The 19224-nt window shown below is 45.7% G+C and overlaps 1 protein-coding gene across 4 annotated transcripts in view; it reads left to right on the top strand.

The window, feature by feature from the left end:
• Nucleotides 1–18933, top strand: part of NAA40 (N-alpha-acetyltransferase 40, NatD catalytic subunit) — a 31963-nt gene extending 13030 nt beyond the window's left edge. For 2 of the 4 annotated variants that reach the window (XM_050960537.1, XM_050960539.1), the window contains 6 exons: nucleotides 1381–1433; nucleotides 2674–2769; nucleotides 4497–4655; nucleotides 6254–6337; nucleotides 9941–10018; nucleotides 11619–17664. In XM_050960537.1, coding sequence (XP_050816494.1) covers nucleotides 1381–1433; nucleotides 2674–2769; nucleotides 4497–4655; nucleotides 6254–6337; nucleotides 9941–10018; nucleotides 11619–11760 — 612 coding nt within the window. In that variant the 3' untranslated portion in view covers nucleotides 11761–17664. Of the gene's footprint in view, nucleotides 1–1380; nucleotides 1434–2673; nucleotides 2770–4496; nucleotides 4656–6253; nucleotides 6338–9940; nucleotides 10019–10164; nucleotides 10301–11618; nucleotides 17665–18218 lie in introns of those variants that run through there. The other 2 variants (XR_007775238.1, XM_050960538.1) reach the window with 2 other exon arrangements.
• The last annotated feature ends 291 nt before the right edge of the window (nucleotides 18934–19224 follow it).

Here is a 19224-nt window from a genome sequence, read left to right as displayed (position 1 = left end):
ATGGCCAATGGGAGCTGCAGGGGTGGTGCCTGCAGACAGGGCAGCGCGCAGAGCCGCCTGGCTGCACCTCCACTGCTTTTGGGAGCTACTTGAGGTAAGTGTCACCCAAAGCCTGCACCCCTGACCTTCTCCTGTGCCCAAACCCCCTGCCCTGATCCCCCTCCTGACTTCTGAACCCCTCAGTCCCAGCCCAGAGCACCCTCCTGCACCCCAACCCCCTCATCCCCAGCCCCACCGCAGAGCCTGCACCCTCAGCCCAGATGTGGCCCTTGGGCCAAAAAGTTTGCCCACCCCTGAGTTAGTCAATCTGATTTTTAGGTCTAGACCAGGCATTAAATAAGAGAGATAGAAAGACAGTGGATTTTTCTTGTTTATCCTTGGTTTTGGCTTTTGAATGGTTGAGTCCAGCCTCCAGTATGGCTGTGTATGGAATCAAGCAATTAAGCCATCATGAGGAATGTATTCAAAGACAATAAGGAATCTAATGTGCAAGAGCAGCAGTGGTTACTGTAGCAGGTAGGGAGGAGAACGCTGTGTCTCTAAACATGAATGTGGCTGTGAGACACTCTAGTATTCTGCAAGCAAAGAAGGAGGCCAAGATGTGCCAAATGGCACTTGCTGACTTTCTGACCTGTGCCTGTACTATGGTGCCCTTGGTTCTCAGAAATGCGTTCCAGCTTGGCTTTTAAACTCAGCTAGCAGTCTAGAAAATGAGCTGTGCCCTGTAAAGTCAGCCCATGAGTTACCGTTCTAGCTGCAGAATAAGCTACTGCTCTGCTCTTTGCCATGGTGCTGACCCCTCACTCATTCATTTCTGATTGCCGTGCATGAAGAGAATCCAAACAATCTGTGCGAAATACCAGCTCCTTCTGATGTTCTGCAGCCTACTCTACTGCTCTAATACCCCACAGCTTTCCCCTGTCATGGGAAGGGAGCTCCTCTTGTAATTATGGTCTGATCAGCCAGTCTGACTGCTTTTGAAATAAGCAAGGGTTAAGGAATATGGTTTCTTGGAGTGTTGATGTGGGGTGCACAATAATGCTTCTCAGGTGCTGGCTGCAGCTCAACTGTTGTGGTTGACCATAGACCTATTGAAAGAACAAAGCTCCTCTCTTGTTTTTTCTAAACAGCTGAAAGCTCCTCCACTCTTCCCCCTTCAAGGCATCTGTGCCTCATTATATAGACAAGGGGGCTAGCGATCCTTCTTCAGAACACTTCAGGAAGCAAGGTAAAAACAGAGTCTTAAAGCTATGAACGGAGGAGAATCATGAGCGGAGGCAGACACCCTCTGTTCACCCAACTTCACTCTGTACTTTGACCGCTTCATGTGCATTAACATCTCATTTTCTAGGGTGTGATTTCTCTTTTTTTCCCCTGTAGCTTGGAGACCCCTTAGAAGCCTTCCCAGTGTTCAAGAAATACGACAGAAATGGGTGAGCAAATGCTCCTTACTTAGTCCTTCACGACACTGTGGTCCAATGGCTAGGGCAATGCACCGGACCCAGGACACCTGAACTTGAATCCCAAGTCTGTCACTATCCTGTTGTCTGACCTCAGGAAAGTCCCTTTGTCTCTCTGTGCCTCAGTTTCCCCTCCCACACTTTACTTGTTAATACTTTGAGCTCTTCAGGGCAGAGGCTCTCTCACCACAGGCACGTGCAGCACCTGGCACAAGAAGACTCCCCCATCCCAGCTGCAGGGTGTGTGGGGGTGTGCTTTAGATCCATAATGTATCTAATAAAAATAAAGCTTGTTGAGCAACTTTGAGGTAGTGAAAGGATGATAAAGCCAGTGTTGTTGCTAGAATGGGTTGTGAAGGAAAATATTAATACTAAGTATTTTCACTGTCTGCTAATGCCCCTTATTTTCTCTGAAAGATGAGGTTACAGCGTAGCAAGAGGGAGAGAACTTGGTTTCAATTATGGGGAGAAGTAGACTCAGCTGGTCAGGGGAAATGTTGGGATTTTAAATACTAGTAGTTTGATATCTGCAAAAGGCCCAAGCTGAAGGGTGGAGTCAGCACTGTGCTGAGCACTGCATGGCCCTCGTCAAAGATAATCCCTACCCCAAAGAGTTTCCAATGTAAATAGTCAAAGGAAGGATTATTCTCCCCATGTTACTGCTGAAGGAACTGAGGCCCAGAGAGGTTCAGTGACTTGCCCAAGGTCTTACAGGGAGTCTGCCACAGAGCTGGCAATTGACCTCCAGTCTCCAGCACAAGGCCAGTCTTTGTCTACCTTCTCGTTTTCCTCTTCTTCATATGCATAATGCTAGGCTGAATTCCTGGTGCCGGGATAGCACAGTGCTGGATGCTTTAGATATATAAATTCAATAGAAACCTCTCTTGCTTTGTCAGTACTGAGGTCAGGATACAAATCCTCTCTTCTTCATCTGTGGCTGGCTAGGCTTCCCTGTACAGTAAGTGTGACCCACTGGTGAGCGTGTATTACAGATCCCTCTGTGTGCCTGATCTGCACAGGAGAGGAGTCTGCTACAGGCCTAGCTAGGGAGCTTTGGTTGTTTAGCTAAAGCTGTAACAGCTCATGCTTTGAGCTGTGGAGGTCCCTGGTTCAGTCTGACCAGCCAGTTTAAAAGCAAGCCGAAATTGCTTGGGTATCTTGGTGCATGGCTTGCCTGGTGCTAAGTGCTGCTTTCCTGTCTCTCTTTTCACAGTTTAAACGTCTCCATCGAGTGTAAGCGAGTGTCGGGCATGAACCAGGCTACAGTCGACTGGGCTTTCGAACTAACCAAAACAAATATGCAAACTCTGTAAGTCCAGGCCAGAGTGGGGGACTCTGTCCCTGGGGCAAGCTGGTGCTGACATGATTTCTGAGGACTCCCTGGCAGCCACAGTTACTGAAGTAAAACCTCCCCCAACTGCAAGGCTACCAATGAGAACCGAGCACCAGGCGCTGGGGATATTGTGAAGAAGCGCTGCCCCCTTCCAGAAGGCACACATCCTGGCAGATGGTTTCCTAGGCCATTGTAGAATAGCCACAGGTCCCACAGGCTGTGCTTAAGAGTATTGTTCTGCTAGGGATAGTTAATATGATCAGCCTTCTTTTGGGGAATGTGTCCCCTCTTTCATTCTAGGCAGAATTGTGACTGGACTAGATGACCTGTCGAGGTCTGTTCCAGTCCTACATTTCTATGATTCTAAAGCAAATTTTATTTTCTGACCGGGGTTGGACAGGATGTCATACTAGATCAGGGGTAGGCAACCTATGGCATGGGTGCCGAAGGCAGCACGCAAGGTGATTTTCAGTGGCACTCACACTGCCTGGGTCCTGGCCACTGGTCTGAGGGTTCTGCATTTTAATTTAATTTTAAATGAAGCTTCTTAAACTTTTTAAAAACCTTAGTTACTTTACATACAACAATAGTTTAGTTACATATTATAGATTTAGAGAAAGAGACCTTCTAAAAACGTTAAAATGTATTACTGGCTCTCGAAACTTTAAATCAGAGTGAATAAATGAAGGGCACCCCACATCTGAAAGGTTGCCGACCCCTATACTATATGATCTAATGCTCCCTTCTGCCCTTTAAAGCCTGTGGATCTATCAAAATCCTGCTGTGGGTTCTGTACCTTGGGTTGAACAAAACTACTACCTAGTCCCAGAATATTGCAGAATCCTGAATCTGTAGGGAATAGTGGGACCCCAGATGACAGGGATATGACGAAAGTATTTCCTCATTCTTGATCACTGTCTAGAAGTACCTACAGGGGAAGCAGATAGAAAAGGGGCCTTGAATCCATTTGACGACGGCAGAATGAGATCCAGTGTCTGGGAACTGAAGCTAGACAAATTCAGGCTAGAAATAAGATGCAGATTTTTAACAGGGAGGGTGATTAACCATCAAAACAACTTACTTAGGGATATTGTGGATTCTCCATCACTTGGAGTCTTCAAATCAAGATCACACGTCTCTTACTAAAAATGACACATTCTCAACCTTGCTGGATGTGTGAATCCATGGGTGAGATTCTCTGCCCTTTATTATGCAAGAAGTCTGGCTAGGGGCATGTCTAGATGAACAAGGCAAGCCAGGGTGTAAATCTATAGCACTCCAGAATGCTGCACCTTAACTGTCCATGTGGATCATGCTGCTGTGCACTAAAAGTTCCTTAATGCACTTTGCATAATTCAGTCTGAAACAGCAGTAGGTCAAAGTGTACTTGGAAACTTTTTAGTGTGCAGTAGCAGGGTCCACATGGACATTTAGGTTGTGGCCTTCTGAAGTGCTGTATATTTAAACCCCAGCTTGTCTTGCTGTAAGTATTTGTCTAGCTGTGCCCTACATGATCATAATGGTTCCTCTGGCCTTAAAATCTATTAATCTTCTCATCTGGATCTCTGTAGATGGAAGGGGCCAGCAGTAGAAATCCTGAGAACAGTGTATGCAGGAAGAAAGGGGACCAGAGTGCTGGGACCATCATGCTTTCTGCAGAAGGAGCGTTGAGCTGCCCTTGTTCCTCTTCTCCTTGCCTGCAGGTACGAGCAGAGTGAGTGGGGCTGGAAAGACCGGGAGAAGCGGGAGGAGATGACAGATGACAGAGCTTGGTACCTGATCGCTTGGGAAGATAGCTCTGTCCCTGTGGCATTCTCGCACTTCCGGTTTGACGTGGAGTGCGGGGACGAAGTCCTGTACTGGTATGTGTCCTAGCACCTACTCCCTTTGTTTTAGGAACAGACATTGCCTTCTGCCCATCTCCTCTAAACAGCGAAAGAGTAGGGAACAGATTTGACACAGCATGTCAGTGGCAGAGCCAGAAGTAGATTTCTATCTGCCTGAATTCCAGTCCAGACCCCTGTCAACTAGATTACACTGCCACCCCTTCACCCTGCCTTTACCGCATTCCTTTGTTTGCTCCATGAGCAGAATGTGTCTCTCCTGGATTCACCCTCATGCTATAGGCCATAACTGTCACGCTCTTTCCTAAGAGGAGAGGGTGATGTTGCTGGCCAGGGAATGGTCCTCTGTCGCTTTTGCCCCCTCAAGCAGGGTGATTTAGGACTTAGATGAGTGATAGTCAGACTGAGGCTCGTGAACTGCAAGTGGCTCCTGCGGCTCTTTGCAACACATGGTATTAAAACGCTGTGTGATTTAATAATTGGTCAGTCTAAGTTATTAACCAATCAGGATGCTTCTACTATGTTATTAACCAGCTGTAGTTGATAAAATAATACTTGGTCAGTCATTTTACTTTGAGAATAACGTATATGTATATAAAAACCTAAATATTCCCTCTGTCATACTGTTTAAATATGGATATATAACACTATAGTAAATGAAACAATGAATTCGCACTCCTGTGGCTCATTTGGGTAACGATCACTAATTTGGCTCCTGAACCACCGAGGTCTGAGTATCACTGGCTTAGAATCAGGACTGGATGTTGTGTTCTAATCTGGGTTCTAATCCTGGCTTTGCTACTGATTTGCTGACATTCCCCCCAGGGTGCCTCAAACTCTCCTCTATAGAATATGGCTGATGCCTACCTGCTGCATGGGGTGGGCGGCAAGGTTGGTTTAACATTAGAGAGAGACTTCTGACTGAGATACTTAATGAGATGGAGAGTCAATGAAGCAGAGGCTTACAGAAAAGCTGGTCTCTCTTATACACAAGGGTCTCAGCCCAACAGTGGTGGGACTGGGGTTCAGGCAACCTATGGCACATGTGCCGAAGGCAGCACACGAGCTGACTTTCAGTGGCATTCAAACTGCCCGGGTCCTGGCCACTGGTCCAAGAGGCTCTGCATTTTAATTTAATTTTACATGAAGCTTATTAAACATTTTAAAAACCTTAATTACTTTATATTCAACAATAGTTCAGTTATATATTATAGACTTATAGAAAGAGACCTCCTAAAAACGTTAAAATGTATTATTGGCACGCAAAACCTTAAATCAGAGTGAATAAATGAAGACTCGGCACACCACTTCTGAAAGGTTGCTGACCTCTGGTTCAGAGATTGGCTGGAATAAGCCCATGGAGGGTAACTGTGAACTGAATCCTGAATTAAATGGGGAATTTTTTCTGTGAGATGAGGAAAAGTGTGTTTGACATCTGCTAGTGTCTACAGAACAAAGAAATGAAGACGTTGAGCAATGCAAATATATCATGGGTGTGCGTAAGCATTGCTAGTGTGATGCCTGCAAATTTTCTGGCTGCATGGATTTCAGGATGTTGCATGTATAAGATCTTGAAACTTCATGTTGTAAGGTATTCGTTTCCTCTCCCCTCCCAGCTATGAAGTGCAGTTGGAAAGCAAAGTCAGAAGGAAAGGTCTTGGCAAGTTCCTCATACAGATTCTGCAGCTCATGGCAAACAGGTGAGTTGCCGTTCCACATGGCATGTGAAGTTTTGTTTGAAATAATTGTCGGTTTCATAACCTTCAGTTTAAAGTGTGAATCAATCTCTTTAGTTTATCAAAAAGAAGATCATGGGGAACTTCTGCAGTACCAACTATTCTTTTAACCTAGTGGAGAAAGGCAGAACAAGAACCACTAGCTGGAAATTACAGCCAGAAGCATTCAAGTTAGAAATAAGCCACCAGTTGCTAATAGTGAGGGTGATTAACCAAACTCCTAAGGGAAGTGGTGGATTCTCTCTCTTGATGTCTGCAAATCTGGATTGGCTGCCTTTCTGGAAGATGCTTTAGTCAAACAAGATATTTTGCTCAATACAGTGATAACTGGGTGACATTCTCTGGTCTGTGCTATACAGGAGGTCAGGCTAAATGTGGCCTTAAATTCTATTACTCTGTGTAGTCATAACATCACACGTAAAAGTACACTATGGAAAAGCAAAGATGTTGGACATCTTCTCACATACTCACCCCTAAACTTACAAGGTTATTGCCTTGTCACTTTTTTTCGTCACAATATGTGTTTTTTTTCCAGGGACCTCTGAGCTCATAACATCTGTCTGTCTCAGTCCTGTCATAAACAGATAGCTAAGGGTTAATGTCTCTTTCACCTATAAAAGGGTTAACAAACAGTAACCTGAAACACCTGACCAGAGGACCAATCGGGAAACAAGACTTTTTCAAATCTGGGTGGAGGGAAGTTTTGGGTGTGAGTCCTTTGTTCTTGGTCTGTTCCTTTTCTCGTTTCTGAGAGTGATCTTTCTATCTCCTGGCTTTCTAATCTTCTGTTTCCAAGTTGTAAGAACAAGGATAGTAAGACAATAGGTTTATATTGTTTTCTTTTGTATTTACATGTGTGTAGTTGCTGAAATGTTTTAAATTGTATTCTTTTTGGATAAGGCTGTTTATTCACTTTTTTTCTTAAGCAATTGACCCTGTATATTGTCACCTTAATATAGAGACTATTTGTAATGTCTTTTTCTTTCTTTTTTATATAAAGCTTCCTTTTTAAGACCTGTTGGAGTTTTTCTTTAGTGGGGACTCCAGGGAATTGAGTCTGCAGCTCACCAGGGAATTGGTGGGAGGAAGAAGTCAGGGGGAAAATCTCTTTGTGTTAGATTTACTAAGCCTGACTTTGCATACCCTCTGGGTGAGGGGGAAGAGAGATTAGATCTCTCAGTACTTGTGTTTCAAGGACTGGAAGCAGGGAATCTCCTAGGGTCGTCCAGGGAGGGGAGCCTGGGAGGAAGTACCAAGGAAACAAGGGGAAGGGGTTATTTCCCTTTGTTGTAAGACTCAAGGCATCTGAGTCTTGGGGTCCCCCAGGGAAGGTTTTGGGGAGACCACAGTGAGCTAGGCACTGTATAATTCCTAGCTGGTGGCAGCGATACAAGGTCCAAGCTGGTAACTAAGCTTGGAGGTTTTCATGCTAACACCCATATTTTGGACGCTAAGGTCCAGATCTGGGAAGAAATGTTATGACAACTCCTGATCAGAATTGCTCAGTTGATGAGAGATTTCCACCACCACCCCACCCCCACAACTGCCAGTATTGTAAACTAACTCTGGGATTGACAATCAAGCTGGGTCCTCTGCAATTTCCACCTCCTCACATGTGATAAGCATTCTGCAATTGGACTGTAGCTAACAATTCGATGGAAGATACATCTGCAAAAGTAGACTCTAGATTCCTCTCCCACAGCTAGGCCAGCTCTTCTGGGGTCCACAGGAGCATAAAATAGTAAAAGAAAACTTTTACCCCATCAGGCACACTCTGTCTCTTTGGAGTCAGAGTTGCTAAACATAAGGAAATATCATATCTTTAATGCAGCCACGCTTCAAATGGCATGTGTTCAAAGGGTCAGTTTTGGTTAGCTTGGACTAAAATTTGGATTTTAATTTATTTGAATCTATGAATAAAACTTTTTGATAGATTTCAAGGCCAGAAGGGACCATTAGATTATCTAGTCTGACCTCCTGTATAGCAAAGGCTGGAGTATTTCAACCAGTTACCCCTGCATTGAGCCCAATAACTTGTTTGACTAAAGCATCTTCAAGAAAGGCAGCTAGTCTTGACTCCGTCAAGAGATGGAGAATCCGCCACTTCCCTTGGTAAAGTGTTCCAAAGTTAATCACCCTCATTACAAATTTTGTGAAACCAAATAATAGGAAAAAAGACTCAATGAACAAATTGTGTGTTGTCATAGTGTGTGCATCTGTATACATAACATTTGTAGTCTGAAGCCCATGTCCTGCAAACACATAATGCCTTGGCTACATGCACAAGTTGTACTGCTTTCACTATACCACTGTAGTTAAAGTGGTACAACCCTCCCAGTGTGGATGCAGTTACTTGGTTTAAAAGGGCTTATACCAGTACAGATCTTCCTGTCTGAGCAAGGTAATAAGCCATATCAGTTTAAGACACCTTTATACTGCTATAACTGCATCCTCATTAGGGGTTGTACTGGAATAATGGTGAAAATCATACCCCAGCCTCTTTTGATAAATAGCTTCCTGAGATGGAGTGCTCCTCTGTGATTATGCATAGGAACATTGACTACTTTCAAGAAGTGCTTGATGAGAAATAACAGTGTATGTGAAAGAAGGAGTAAAATGTGAATGTTGCAGTTTTGGCTCTCTCCTCTTATACGTGAACGGTGACCATAACAGACAGTTACATCAGTAAAACTTTCAAGTGTAGACCATGCCTTAGGCATGTCTTGTCTTTTAGTTTTCCTGTTGATGTCAACAGGACAACTTGCGCCTGTAAAGTTCAGCATGCATATAGGTGTGTATAGAATCCGGCCCTGAAATGTTGCTTTTCAGCATTTGAAGCTCAATCTGAACCCAACAGAGTGGTGCCAAGTGCTGAAAACCTGGAAGTGGCACTGACAGAAAAACAAGAATGAAAGTGACTAAGACTTGGTCTACATTACAGTGTTAGGTTGATGTAAGGCAGCTTACATCGACCTAATTATGTCAGTGTACACACTACAGCCTTATTGCTGCTGACATAAGGGCCCTACTACACTGACCTCTTAACTCCTCCTCCAAGAGAAGCGAATGGCTTATGTAGGTTTAGCTAGGGTGATGCAGCTGTGTAGACGCTGCATTACTTATATCAGCTGTTGGCTCTCATTCTTGTCAACTTCACGGCTCCAGCATGGAGCCATGAAAGTGACAAGAAAGCTGGGCTGTGACCCTGGCGCAGGTTAAGGGCTCCAGTTAGAACCCGGCTGCCCCCTGGGCCTCCGCTCTCAACCAGGCTGTGCCTGCCCTGTTTAGAGCTCTGCTGTCCCCCAGGTCACAGCTCCCTCAGCCCAGTTGCTGCCTGGGCTCCCAGCCCTGGGCTGGGCTGCATCCACTTGGCTCCCCACTCCCAGGTCAGCTATTCCCGCCCGGCTCCCCACTCTCAGATGGACTGTGCCCTGAGCTCCTGTAGGGGCCCAGCAGCTGCCTGGAGTCTCCCGGCTCCCCACGAGATCATTAGGTGTCAGTTTCCCTTGGATTCCTTTTGTATTATTCTTTGAACACTGACTGCTGGGCCTCTCTTTTGCCTTTCAGCACACAGATGAAGAAAGTCATGCTAACAGTATTTAAACACAATCATGGGGCCTATCAGTTCTTCAGAGAAGCATTACAGTAAGGAACTTACCCTAACTCTTGCTTTCCTGCTCTCCATGGCGGGAGGCGGGTGGGGGGTGGCCTGTTATTTATTTAATATGGTAGTACACTGACTGCTCCGTCATTTCCGTTTGTAACACGTTGTTCACACAACTGTCTTTCAGTGCTATGGCAACGTTACGCTAAAGGGGAGAGGCCGTGGGGACGGTAGACTAGGATGGATGGGAATGGGTGGTGGTGATAAGGACGGGTGCACGAGGACCTGGTCATCTGCTCGCTACTTAAAGGCAGCATAGAGAGGTGGGTTTTCAAGTCTCTCTGCTTCTCTTCCTTACTAGCAACCTTTCTTGCAAGATACCCCCCCACCCCAAGTGACACAGAGGTAGCTCCATTGGAACTGAACTGCATTAACTATAGCCAATGCTTGTTCCCGTGTCAGTTGAGCTTTCTCTTTATTGTCTCTTAACTATAGGTGCAGAGGGGGATTGTTTTAGCTACTGACTGTCTAGTGCATTTCATCCACAAAGTTCATACTTAACCATCACTCCTCACCCCTGTTTTACAGATGCACAGAGAGGGAAAGTGACTTGAGAAGAGAACCCATCTCTCCCCACCCCTGGTCCTGTGCTCTGTCCGTTAGACCACGCTATCTAAAACTATATTTTCTTTAGAGTGGTTCTTGGGCCTCATAGCTAATTCTTGCCTAGAGCAAAAAGTGATGGGGGAAGAAACACATTTACCAGCTGAAATGGGAAGCACCCACACTCAAACGCACCTCTTTGAGTGATGTGTTTGTTATCACTTCAGATTTAACAACAGTGCTTCAACAATGCTTTCCGCTTCTCCATCAGCTTTCATTTCCCATGTGTCTCCCTGTTGGGGGACAAGGAAGGGATTTGGATAATGCGAAGGTTCATATAAGAGAGCAGAGACCCTTGGCCAGGACTGTGGGGAGGATGAGCCCCCAGCCAAGGGGAGGCCACCCTGCTGCTGACTGACTCCTGTGGCAATGCAGGGAGCCCTCTGCAGCCCTCTTGTCATCAGAGTGATTGAGAAGGGCCGTGACAGCAGAGATGCAGGGGGCTTCCTGCATTGCCACAGGGCCGGTGACACATGATCTCTGCAAGGAGCTGATACGGCCCTGTAGGGAGCCCTGTGCAGCTCTGTTATCAGGGTTGTGAGTGGGTGGGGCAGAGCAGAGATCCCCAGCCAAGACTGTGAGAAGGAGGAGGAGTTCCCAGCTGTGTGGGAGGCCACCCTGCTTCTGAATGGCTCCTGCCTCTTGATTATCATGCTATTCGGATAATTGGGAGTAGACTGTACTAGGGGATTGTGTATGCAGAACCTCACCTTTACAACCCATCAAAATACAGAATTGGGGAGAAATCTATTACTTTGAGTCCTGTTTGTAAATCGAGGCTAAAGCAGAAAAGAGTGCAATGGGAGAACTGTCCAGGGGTGTGGATAACCCAACCTGTGCTCCATTGACAGGGGTCAGGGCAAGATCCCTAAGGCTAAGTGAAGGTGACTAGTATTAAGCAGTCTCTAACATGATGTTTCCTAAATTCCTAGATGCTAGGAAGTAGCTTCTCTCTCTATTTGTTTTGTACCTCTGCAGGTTTGAAATTGATGACACCTCGCCCAGCATGTCTGGCTGCTGCGGGGATGACTGCTCCTATGAGATCCTCAGCCGAAGAACTAAATTTGGTGAGAGCCAGCACTCTCATTCGGGCAGCCACTGCGGAGGCTGCTGCCACTGAGTCTGAACCGCCTCTTTGTGTAGTCCTCCTCACAGAAGCACCCCTTCATCTTCCTTCCCTGCCATCCCCATCCTCACATACTCCTTAAGATAGGTCACTGCCTGCCTCTTAAGTCAAGAGACTTAGACCACGTTCTGGAGTGCGTATGAAATTGCTCTCCTCTGTGCAGGAGGCACTAGAAGTCAAAGTCCTGTCCAGCTCTTGGACCTAGTGCCCTGACCTCAAACGGGAAGCACCAAAGGTGTGAGTCTGAGGACACTAAGTGAAAGCAACTTCAAAGCATAGGTTAAGGAAGCGGCGATAGCACAGGGCATCCAATGAGGACAGTGAGCCAGTAGCCTCTCTCTCCCCTGACACCCCTCCCACCGACCTGCGTGATGTAAGAGGTTTGGAGCAAGAGAGATGACACAGCTTTATTACCCACATCTCACTCCCTGCGAACACCATCTAGGGATTAGCATTGTTCTTTCCCAAGGTGCTCTATGGAGCTTTAGAACCTGTTACAATGCAAATACAAGATTCTGAGCCAAATAATACAGGCATATCTTAGAACCTTTGAGAATTTCTTTATGCTTCACCCAGCCCTCGTGGGTCCCAAGTTCAAGGTTCCATGTATCACCTGTAACACCTTTATAGTGATGGCTTCTGCAGAGGAAATGCAGAGGGCTATGCTCAAGTTTTGATGGGAAATTCCCAGCTCTTCCTGGCTTTAAAATGTAAATTACAACCTGTAACTTTGGGGTCTTAAAGCTGGATGAAAAAAAAGCATCCCTAACAACTTTGTGAGCAAAACTCCTTTCACTTTCTTAGCTAGGGCAAGGAGAGGCTATTTAATGTTTTTGCTTCCCTGCAGTTGGTATCAAGTACTAAAAAGACATAGAAGTGGATTGTAAGATCAGCATATTGGGAACATTTCTGCTGAAATGCATGTGGCCTGGCAGTTACATGTGGCAGTCAGGGATTGAGTGCAGACATGCAGTGGTTCTCAGTCTGAGGTTGGCACTAGCTATAGTGTGATTTCCACTGAAGCAGAGCAGACCTGGGAGCTCTATAAGGCTGAGGGGAGCTAGCAACTGTAATGGGCTTACTTGATTGTATTGACTGTGTGTGATCAATAATAGTCAGATCTCATGTGATGGCTCTAATCTCTCTGCAGTAGCTCCCATACACCTGACTGTAAGAGCATGGGACTAAACTGAGAGCTTCCATGTTCTACTGCAGACACCCAGCTCAAGTCACTTCCCCTCTCTGTGCCTCAGTTTCCCCATATGTAACACCGGGATTCTGCTGACCCAGCTAATGTCTGTAAACGCATCAGATCCTCGGATGGCAGTCGCTAGGGAAGCACAGAGTCTTTCTTGCCGAGTATAGTCCATAGAGGTGAGGGTGGAGAGGGGAAGACACCACACCAGTGCTGGTTGGAACAAGTCACATAACTTAGTGCTCTACTGGAAACATGTTAAGAACCAGGTTAGCATAAAGGATCCGTAATGTAGGGCTAACTATGTCTGCTGGCCTCATGAAAGGGAGGTTGTAGAAAGCAGCCAGTGGTAGGAACATTCTGGATCTTGTGATTTTTTTTATTTTTATTTTTATTTTATTTTTAAGGCCTCTCTGTAACTTTTTCTTCTCAAGGATAGGAAACTGTCATGGAGTCTGTGACTCCTTTTTATTCTTAAGCTGCTCACAGAAGTCCCCTCCCATCCCATGGGGAAAACAATCCTTCACCTCCCATGCCCTCAGAACAGGCCAGTGACTCATTGCTTGGGTTCCAGCCTCTCTTTTTACCGAATCCAAACTGTCAGTAGGAACAGTGACAAGTTCCTTATTGCAGTAGATGCCTTTTGCCCTTCCTCAGAGCATGGCATTCCATCCTGAGCCAGGGAGCAGGAGGGCATGCTCCCCCTTCTGCCTCAGTGAGGTGTGTTAGCATCCAAGCCCTCTCTGGGGATCCTGGTGGGCCCAACTGGAGTCATTGGGACTCTTTAAATCTCCTTTGTCTCAGAGCAGCTGTTGTGGTAAGGACCTCTGTCTCCATCTTATCAGGTGCCCCTGTTGTGGGTGGAACCTTTATCTGCATTTCACCCACTGGGGGGTTCAGACCTTTACCTGTTCAAACCTCTGCCTCGGGGAGTAGGACCTCTGTCTGTGTCATACCAGGTGTTGCATCTATGGGGGAGTAATGACCTCTACCTGCATTGCACATGCTGGGTGTGAGAGGGTGGGGTAAGACATCAATCTATCTTGCACTGTTACACCTGCTAGGGGGTAGGACCTCTGTCCATGTTGCACTATGCACACCCATTTGTGGAGACCTTCCACAGCTAGATCTGATGCATTCATTGTTAAGTGTTGCCATTCTTTATGCCCATCCCGTCTCCCAGTTGGTCCAATATGGGCTCCTCTGCTTCTGCTCCCTGCAGGATGGAGCCTTCCCTTCATCTGTCATTTTTAGCTCCATTATTCCCAGCCTCCCATGCCCTGTGGCAGCCCCAGCACTTCACTGCCAGCCCAGGGTCTGGATGTAGAAGCGTTTTGCTTTATCTGCCATAGAGAGACACTATCTGAACTCTGCTGCAATTTAGCCTCTTTCTGGGGTGGGAGAGGTCTCTGTTGGAGTTGTGAAACACATCTAGTTGAACTAGCTACGTTCTAGCTCTGAGAACCACCATTCACTGGGCTTGCTGCGCGGAAATGTAATATGGGCTTGATTTTTCAGGGAGTCAAACACGCCATTTGCAATGGGAATTGGACCCATAATTCTGATAGGCATCTGTGAAATCCCTGCCATAGCTCTTCTACAGAGACATGTTATTTAGGGACAGGGAATAACCTGTTTGTTTTTACAGGGCTGGCTTTTTACTTGAGATCTGCTTCTCTCTTCCTAACCATTTGCCTCCTTCCATCCCTGCCAACTTGCACTTTGAGAGAAAGATGCTTTAAACTTTGGCCCACGCAACCCTGCAATTTCGGGTCTTTGAGGACAAAGATGCTAATTTTGAAGGGTGATTGGGACAGCAATGGGATAAATCATGCTGCTGTTTAGCTGCTGCTCTTCACTCTTCAGATTTGCTGGGCATGGAGGCCAGGATTTGTGAAGGGACTAGTGATTTTGGCTGCACCCATATTTATATTCCTAACTTGACATCTTAAAAGAGGCCTGGTTTTCAGAAGGCACTGATGTCTCTGAGGCATCTCTAGATGGGTAGAACCAAAAATAAACTAGTCACTGTAGAAAATGTTACCAACTAGTGCATGCTTTCCTCCCTTAGCTGTGACTAAGGACTAGCCGAAAAGGGGCTAGCTGCTGACTTGCAGAGAAGATTACTGCTGCATGGAGAATTCAGAGTTTAAAGCTGAACTCTTAACACCTTTCAAACATAAATGCAGAGCCATTAACCTACAGCCTGCAATGAAGGGGATCCACAATGACTTGCAACTTTCCACACATTCATGAGGGATTTTTGGGACCTCTCTTCCGGGTCAGCAATGTCATTTGCTGGCATTGCTTAGTATGCACTGGGTCATTAAGCTGATGGGAGATTCTTAATGGCCACTATGTCTCCTGCTTCGCTCAAGGTCAGAGGCATGTGGCCCTGCATTCAACCTCAGCAGCGCTATCATTTTGGATTGGATCATCCTGTCTTGACCAGTTCAGTCTGGCTGATGCTTATGGCTGTAGTGCCTAATGTTCCCTCAACCTCCAAGAGTGTTCCCCTCTTGTGTCTGATTTCTCCTGGCATGTGGACACATAACAGATGGTGCTGCATCTCCTCCGAGTGCCTCCCTTGTACATGAAAGCCTCAGGCCCCTAGTGCTGCTGCCGCATCCTCCAGCTCTTTATACCAGGGATGGGCTTACATCCTCTTCTAAGTAGCCAGCTGTGCTTGCCACCCCCTGCTTAAATGCTGCCCCTATGCTCTGTGTTTCTGAGGGCAGAGGCAGGGCCACTTGCAACCAAGGAGCATCTGTTCCTGCATCAAAATCATCATGATCCCTTAAATGAGGAGGACCCTGTAAACAGCAAGTCAGCTTTTGTTTGTGCTGCGCTCACGTCTATTCGCCAGCCAGGCTAAACTCCCAGCCAGAATGGCATTCCCCTTTAACCAGGTGAGAATCCCTTCCTCTTCTTTCTAACAAGTTGCATCAGCAGCCAACGTTAGCCCTCTTCCTCCCACCCTTCAGCATATCCTTGGCACCACATGTGCAATGAGCAGAGGATTACTTTGGCACCGGTTGTAGCTACATAGCAGACTATATTTGCATGGCACATGGATGTGGAGCATCTAGTGCTATTCCCCTGCTGTTGTGGCTGAGAAAATGACAGTTATTCACCAATTCCCCAAAATGACTATCTCCCTGCTCCATTTATTAGCTAAGTCCTAGGATGGTTTTAACCCCTTGGTGCCCAGTATTTGTCTTTCAGCAGACACGTGCATCATTCTGCTGACATTGGATTGCTTTAATTAGTATCAACGTGAAAGCATTTTGAGGGAGTCAAATTGCATTAAATTTAAGGGAAATTTAAGCAGGTCAGGTTTAAGACTTGACAATTCTTGGCCTGTAGTTTTGGCATCTGTGTCCCAACCAGATCTGTTTTAAGAAACTTAGTGCTGTGTATGCTAGATGCTTGACCCCCTAAACACCCTGTGTTGACTTCTTAACTCTGAGGGCTGTATCTTAAAGCCACATACCAAGTTTGGGGAAAAGCAGCGTGTTTAAGGTGGGTGGTTGTGTTGTTTAATTTCCCCCATTCTCCACATATGAAATCCTCCTTCAGTCTGTCCCTGTGATCCCCAGGTAGTGGCTTTTCCTCCTCAGACTGGATTCTGAAACTTACCTCTCAGTCTCACTAACCCAACTGAGCCAAAGCACCTGTTTAAACAGGAACTCAGGCCAACAGGTCTGAAGCCCCTGCTTAACACCAAGCATATGCTCAGGTGCTTTGCTGGATAGGGAAGCTTTGCTGAATCTGGGTAGCTCCCTTGCCAAGCAGTAAATTCCAACCCATACAAGGATTCTGGTTTTTTTTTTTAATGACTCCCTTGCCACTTTTTTTCCTGGACTTGGTCTCCCTTTATGTCAGTCAGCCCAATATCTGCTCTATGGCATGTGATAGTGGGTGAATTGTATAGCTAGCTGCAGTTAGGCCTGCTTAAAAAAGTAAAATAGTCATATCTCCTCTGGGCACTCTCCTTGCTTTCCTTGCTGTCTTCTGCCTGTCCCCAAAGCAGATTGGTGAATGGGACTTTGTCCATCTCTTTACCAGCTCATTCTCTTCATTGTGAACATACAGACAGATTTTCTTGGAAGGGGTGGAAGGTTCTAAAACATACCCAGTTTTTTGTTGTTTTTTAAGGAAAATTCCTCCCTCATACCCTTTTTACATTAGGGACTCTCTTACCCCCTCTTTTCCTCCCCACCCCAGATTATTCTAACTGTGGCTAAACAAAAAGGGCTCTCCCTTCTCCCCTTTAATGAATATATTCTTTGACTTAGCAAGTTGATCTATACTTTTGTTTGTCTTCTTGGTACCTTTTGAGGTAGGATTTCCTCCCCCAATAAATGCCAAGTCTAGTTTGACAGACGTAGCTGACCTGTTTGTACTGTATCGTTTTTACTGAGGTCGGGGCATGTTACGTTTTTTTCCTAAGCCTTGTCTCTCTTTTTTCACTTTTTAAGTTGATCATGTGTTGGGACTTCTACGTGCGTGTGCATGTGTAAGGTCATTTTATTTGGGTTTTTTCCCCTTTCTGTTTCTAAAAGAAAATTTAAAATAAAACTTCACTTCTGATGTTGTTGGTTTTTTTAACTAGTAACTATTCTCACTGGAATCAAAGGGAAAAAGCTGATCTTTTTGCATTGGTTTTATTTGTATGTTACAAATAAAAACAGTTTGTTCAACGTCTGGTGTTATTTCTGCAGCAGGCACGAGGCAGCAAAGTGTGAGAGGTAGAGAGTTAGGACTTGATTCCCAAGTGGATTGAGGGAAGGTGGGTGGGTGGGAGTCAGGACTCTTCGGTGCTGTACCTATCTCTGGGAGAGGAGTAGGATCTAGTGTGTTAAAACAGGGCCCCTGGGAGTCAGCTCTCCTGGGTTCCATCACCACCTTTAGGAGATGGTGTGGTTTTGAAGAGTTTAATGCCATGGGCAGGATGTGCTTTCTGTTCCCTTCTCTGGGAGAAGAATGGGGTCTAGTGATTAAAGCAGATGCGTAGGGATCAGAACACCTGGGTTCTATTTATGGCTGTGGATGGAGAATGGGGTATAGTGTTTGGAGCAAAGTGGGGCTGGGACCCAGGACTCCTGAATTCTGTTCTACCACATTTTTACTAAGTAACATCAACCCAAATCACATATTTTTTTCTTCAGAGGGACACACAGTGAGTTTTTAATTCCAGAGTAGTTTCAGTTTTCATTTAATATTTTCCTAAAACAGCTTTTTTTTTCCTCCCCAGTTTCTGTGTGAAAGACCAGCCACAAAAAGATGAAACTGACTGATTATACTGTGCCAACGAGTGAAACGGACTGGACAGAAAGTGGTGTAGGATGCACAAAGTATATTGAAAGGAGACTCTTACCCCTTTGCTTAGTGGAGTCTAAGGAGGATGATGGGAATTAATATTAGACCAAAGTAGTTGTAGGCTGGAGGTACTTTTTGTCTACTTTTACAAAGGCAGTTTTTTACCTTTTCTCTCAGCTATGTTGAAGCTAAAATTTGGTAAGGCCAAAAGGGCCCATTAGATCATCTAGTCTGAGCTCCTGTATAGCGCAGACAACAGAATTTCACCCAGTTACCCCTGTAATAAGCCCAATAACTCACCTGTGGTTAAAGCCTGTTTTCCAGCAAGGCATCCAGTCTTGATCTGAAGATGGCAAGAGAAGAATCATCTACCACTTTCCCTTGGGAGTTTGTTCCAATGGTTTATCACCATTGTTACAGGGTCACTTTGCTTCTAATTATGAGTACATTTACGAGTGCTCTTTGCAAGCATCTGAGACACAGCAGTGGAGTCCTTCCCCTTTCTAGTGGGATGAGGATTAGTTTAATAGAATGTCCCTGCTTTCCTAGGCAGTTGAATGGGAGCTAAATTGCGTGAGTCATAAGCAAAGGTGCTTGTTTGCTGGTTATTATACTTGACACACAAAATAAGTAATTTCCTCTGTTTTATATTTCTCTGAGTATTTTTAACCCCTTTGTAGACCTTGGGTACAGTCAGGAAATAGACCCACCCCACCCCACCTCCTGCAACCAACTCATATGTCACATTTGTCCTGTTCACCAGTCAGTATTTGCATGACATGCCCTGTTTTATGTCTCTGTACAGACACAGAGTAGACCCTATTATAATACAATCAATCTGTGAACAGGTCAGTTCTTTGCCCTGAAGAGCTCACCATTTAAATAGACAAAGGGCAGGAGGGGAAACTGAGGCATGGAGAGGGAAAGGGACACGGCAGGTT

This window comes from Gopherus flavomarginatus, chromosome 6 (assembly GCF_025201925.1).
Source record: "Gopherus flavomarginatus isolate rGopFla2 chromosome 6, rGopFla2.mat.asm, whole genome shotgun sequence".
Lineage (NCBI taxonomy): Eukaryota > Metazoa > Chordata > Testudines > Testudinidae > Gopherus > Gopherus flavomarginatus.
This window is presented reverse-complemented; position numbering and strand designations above follow the sequence as displayed.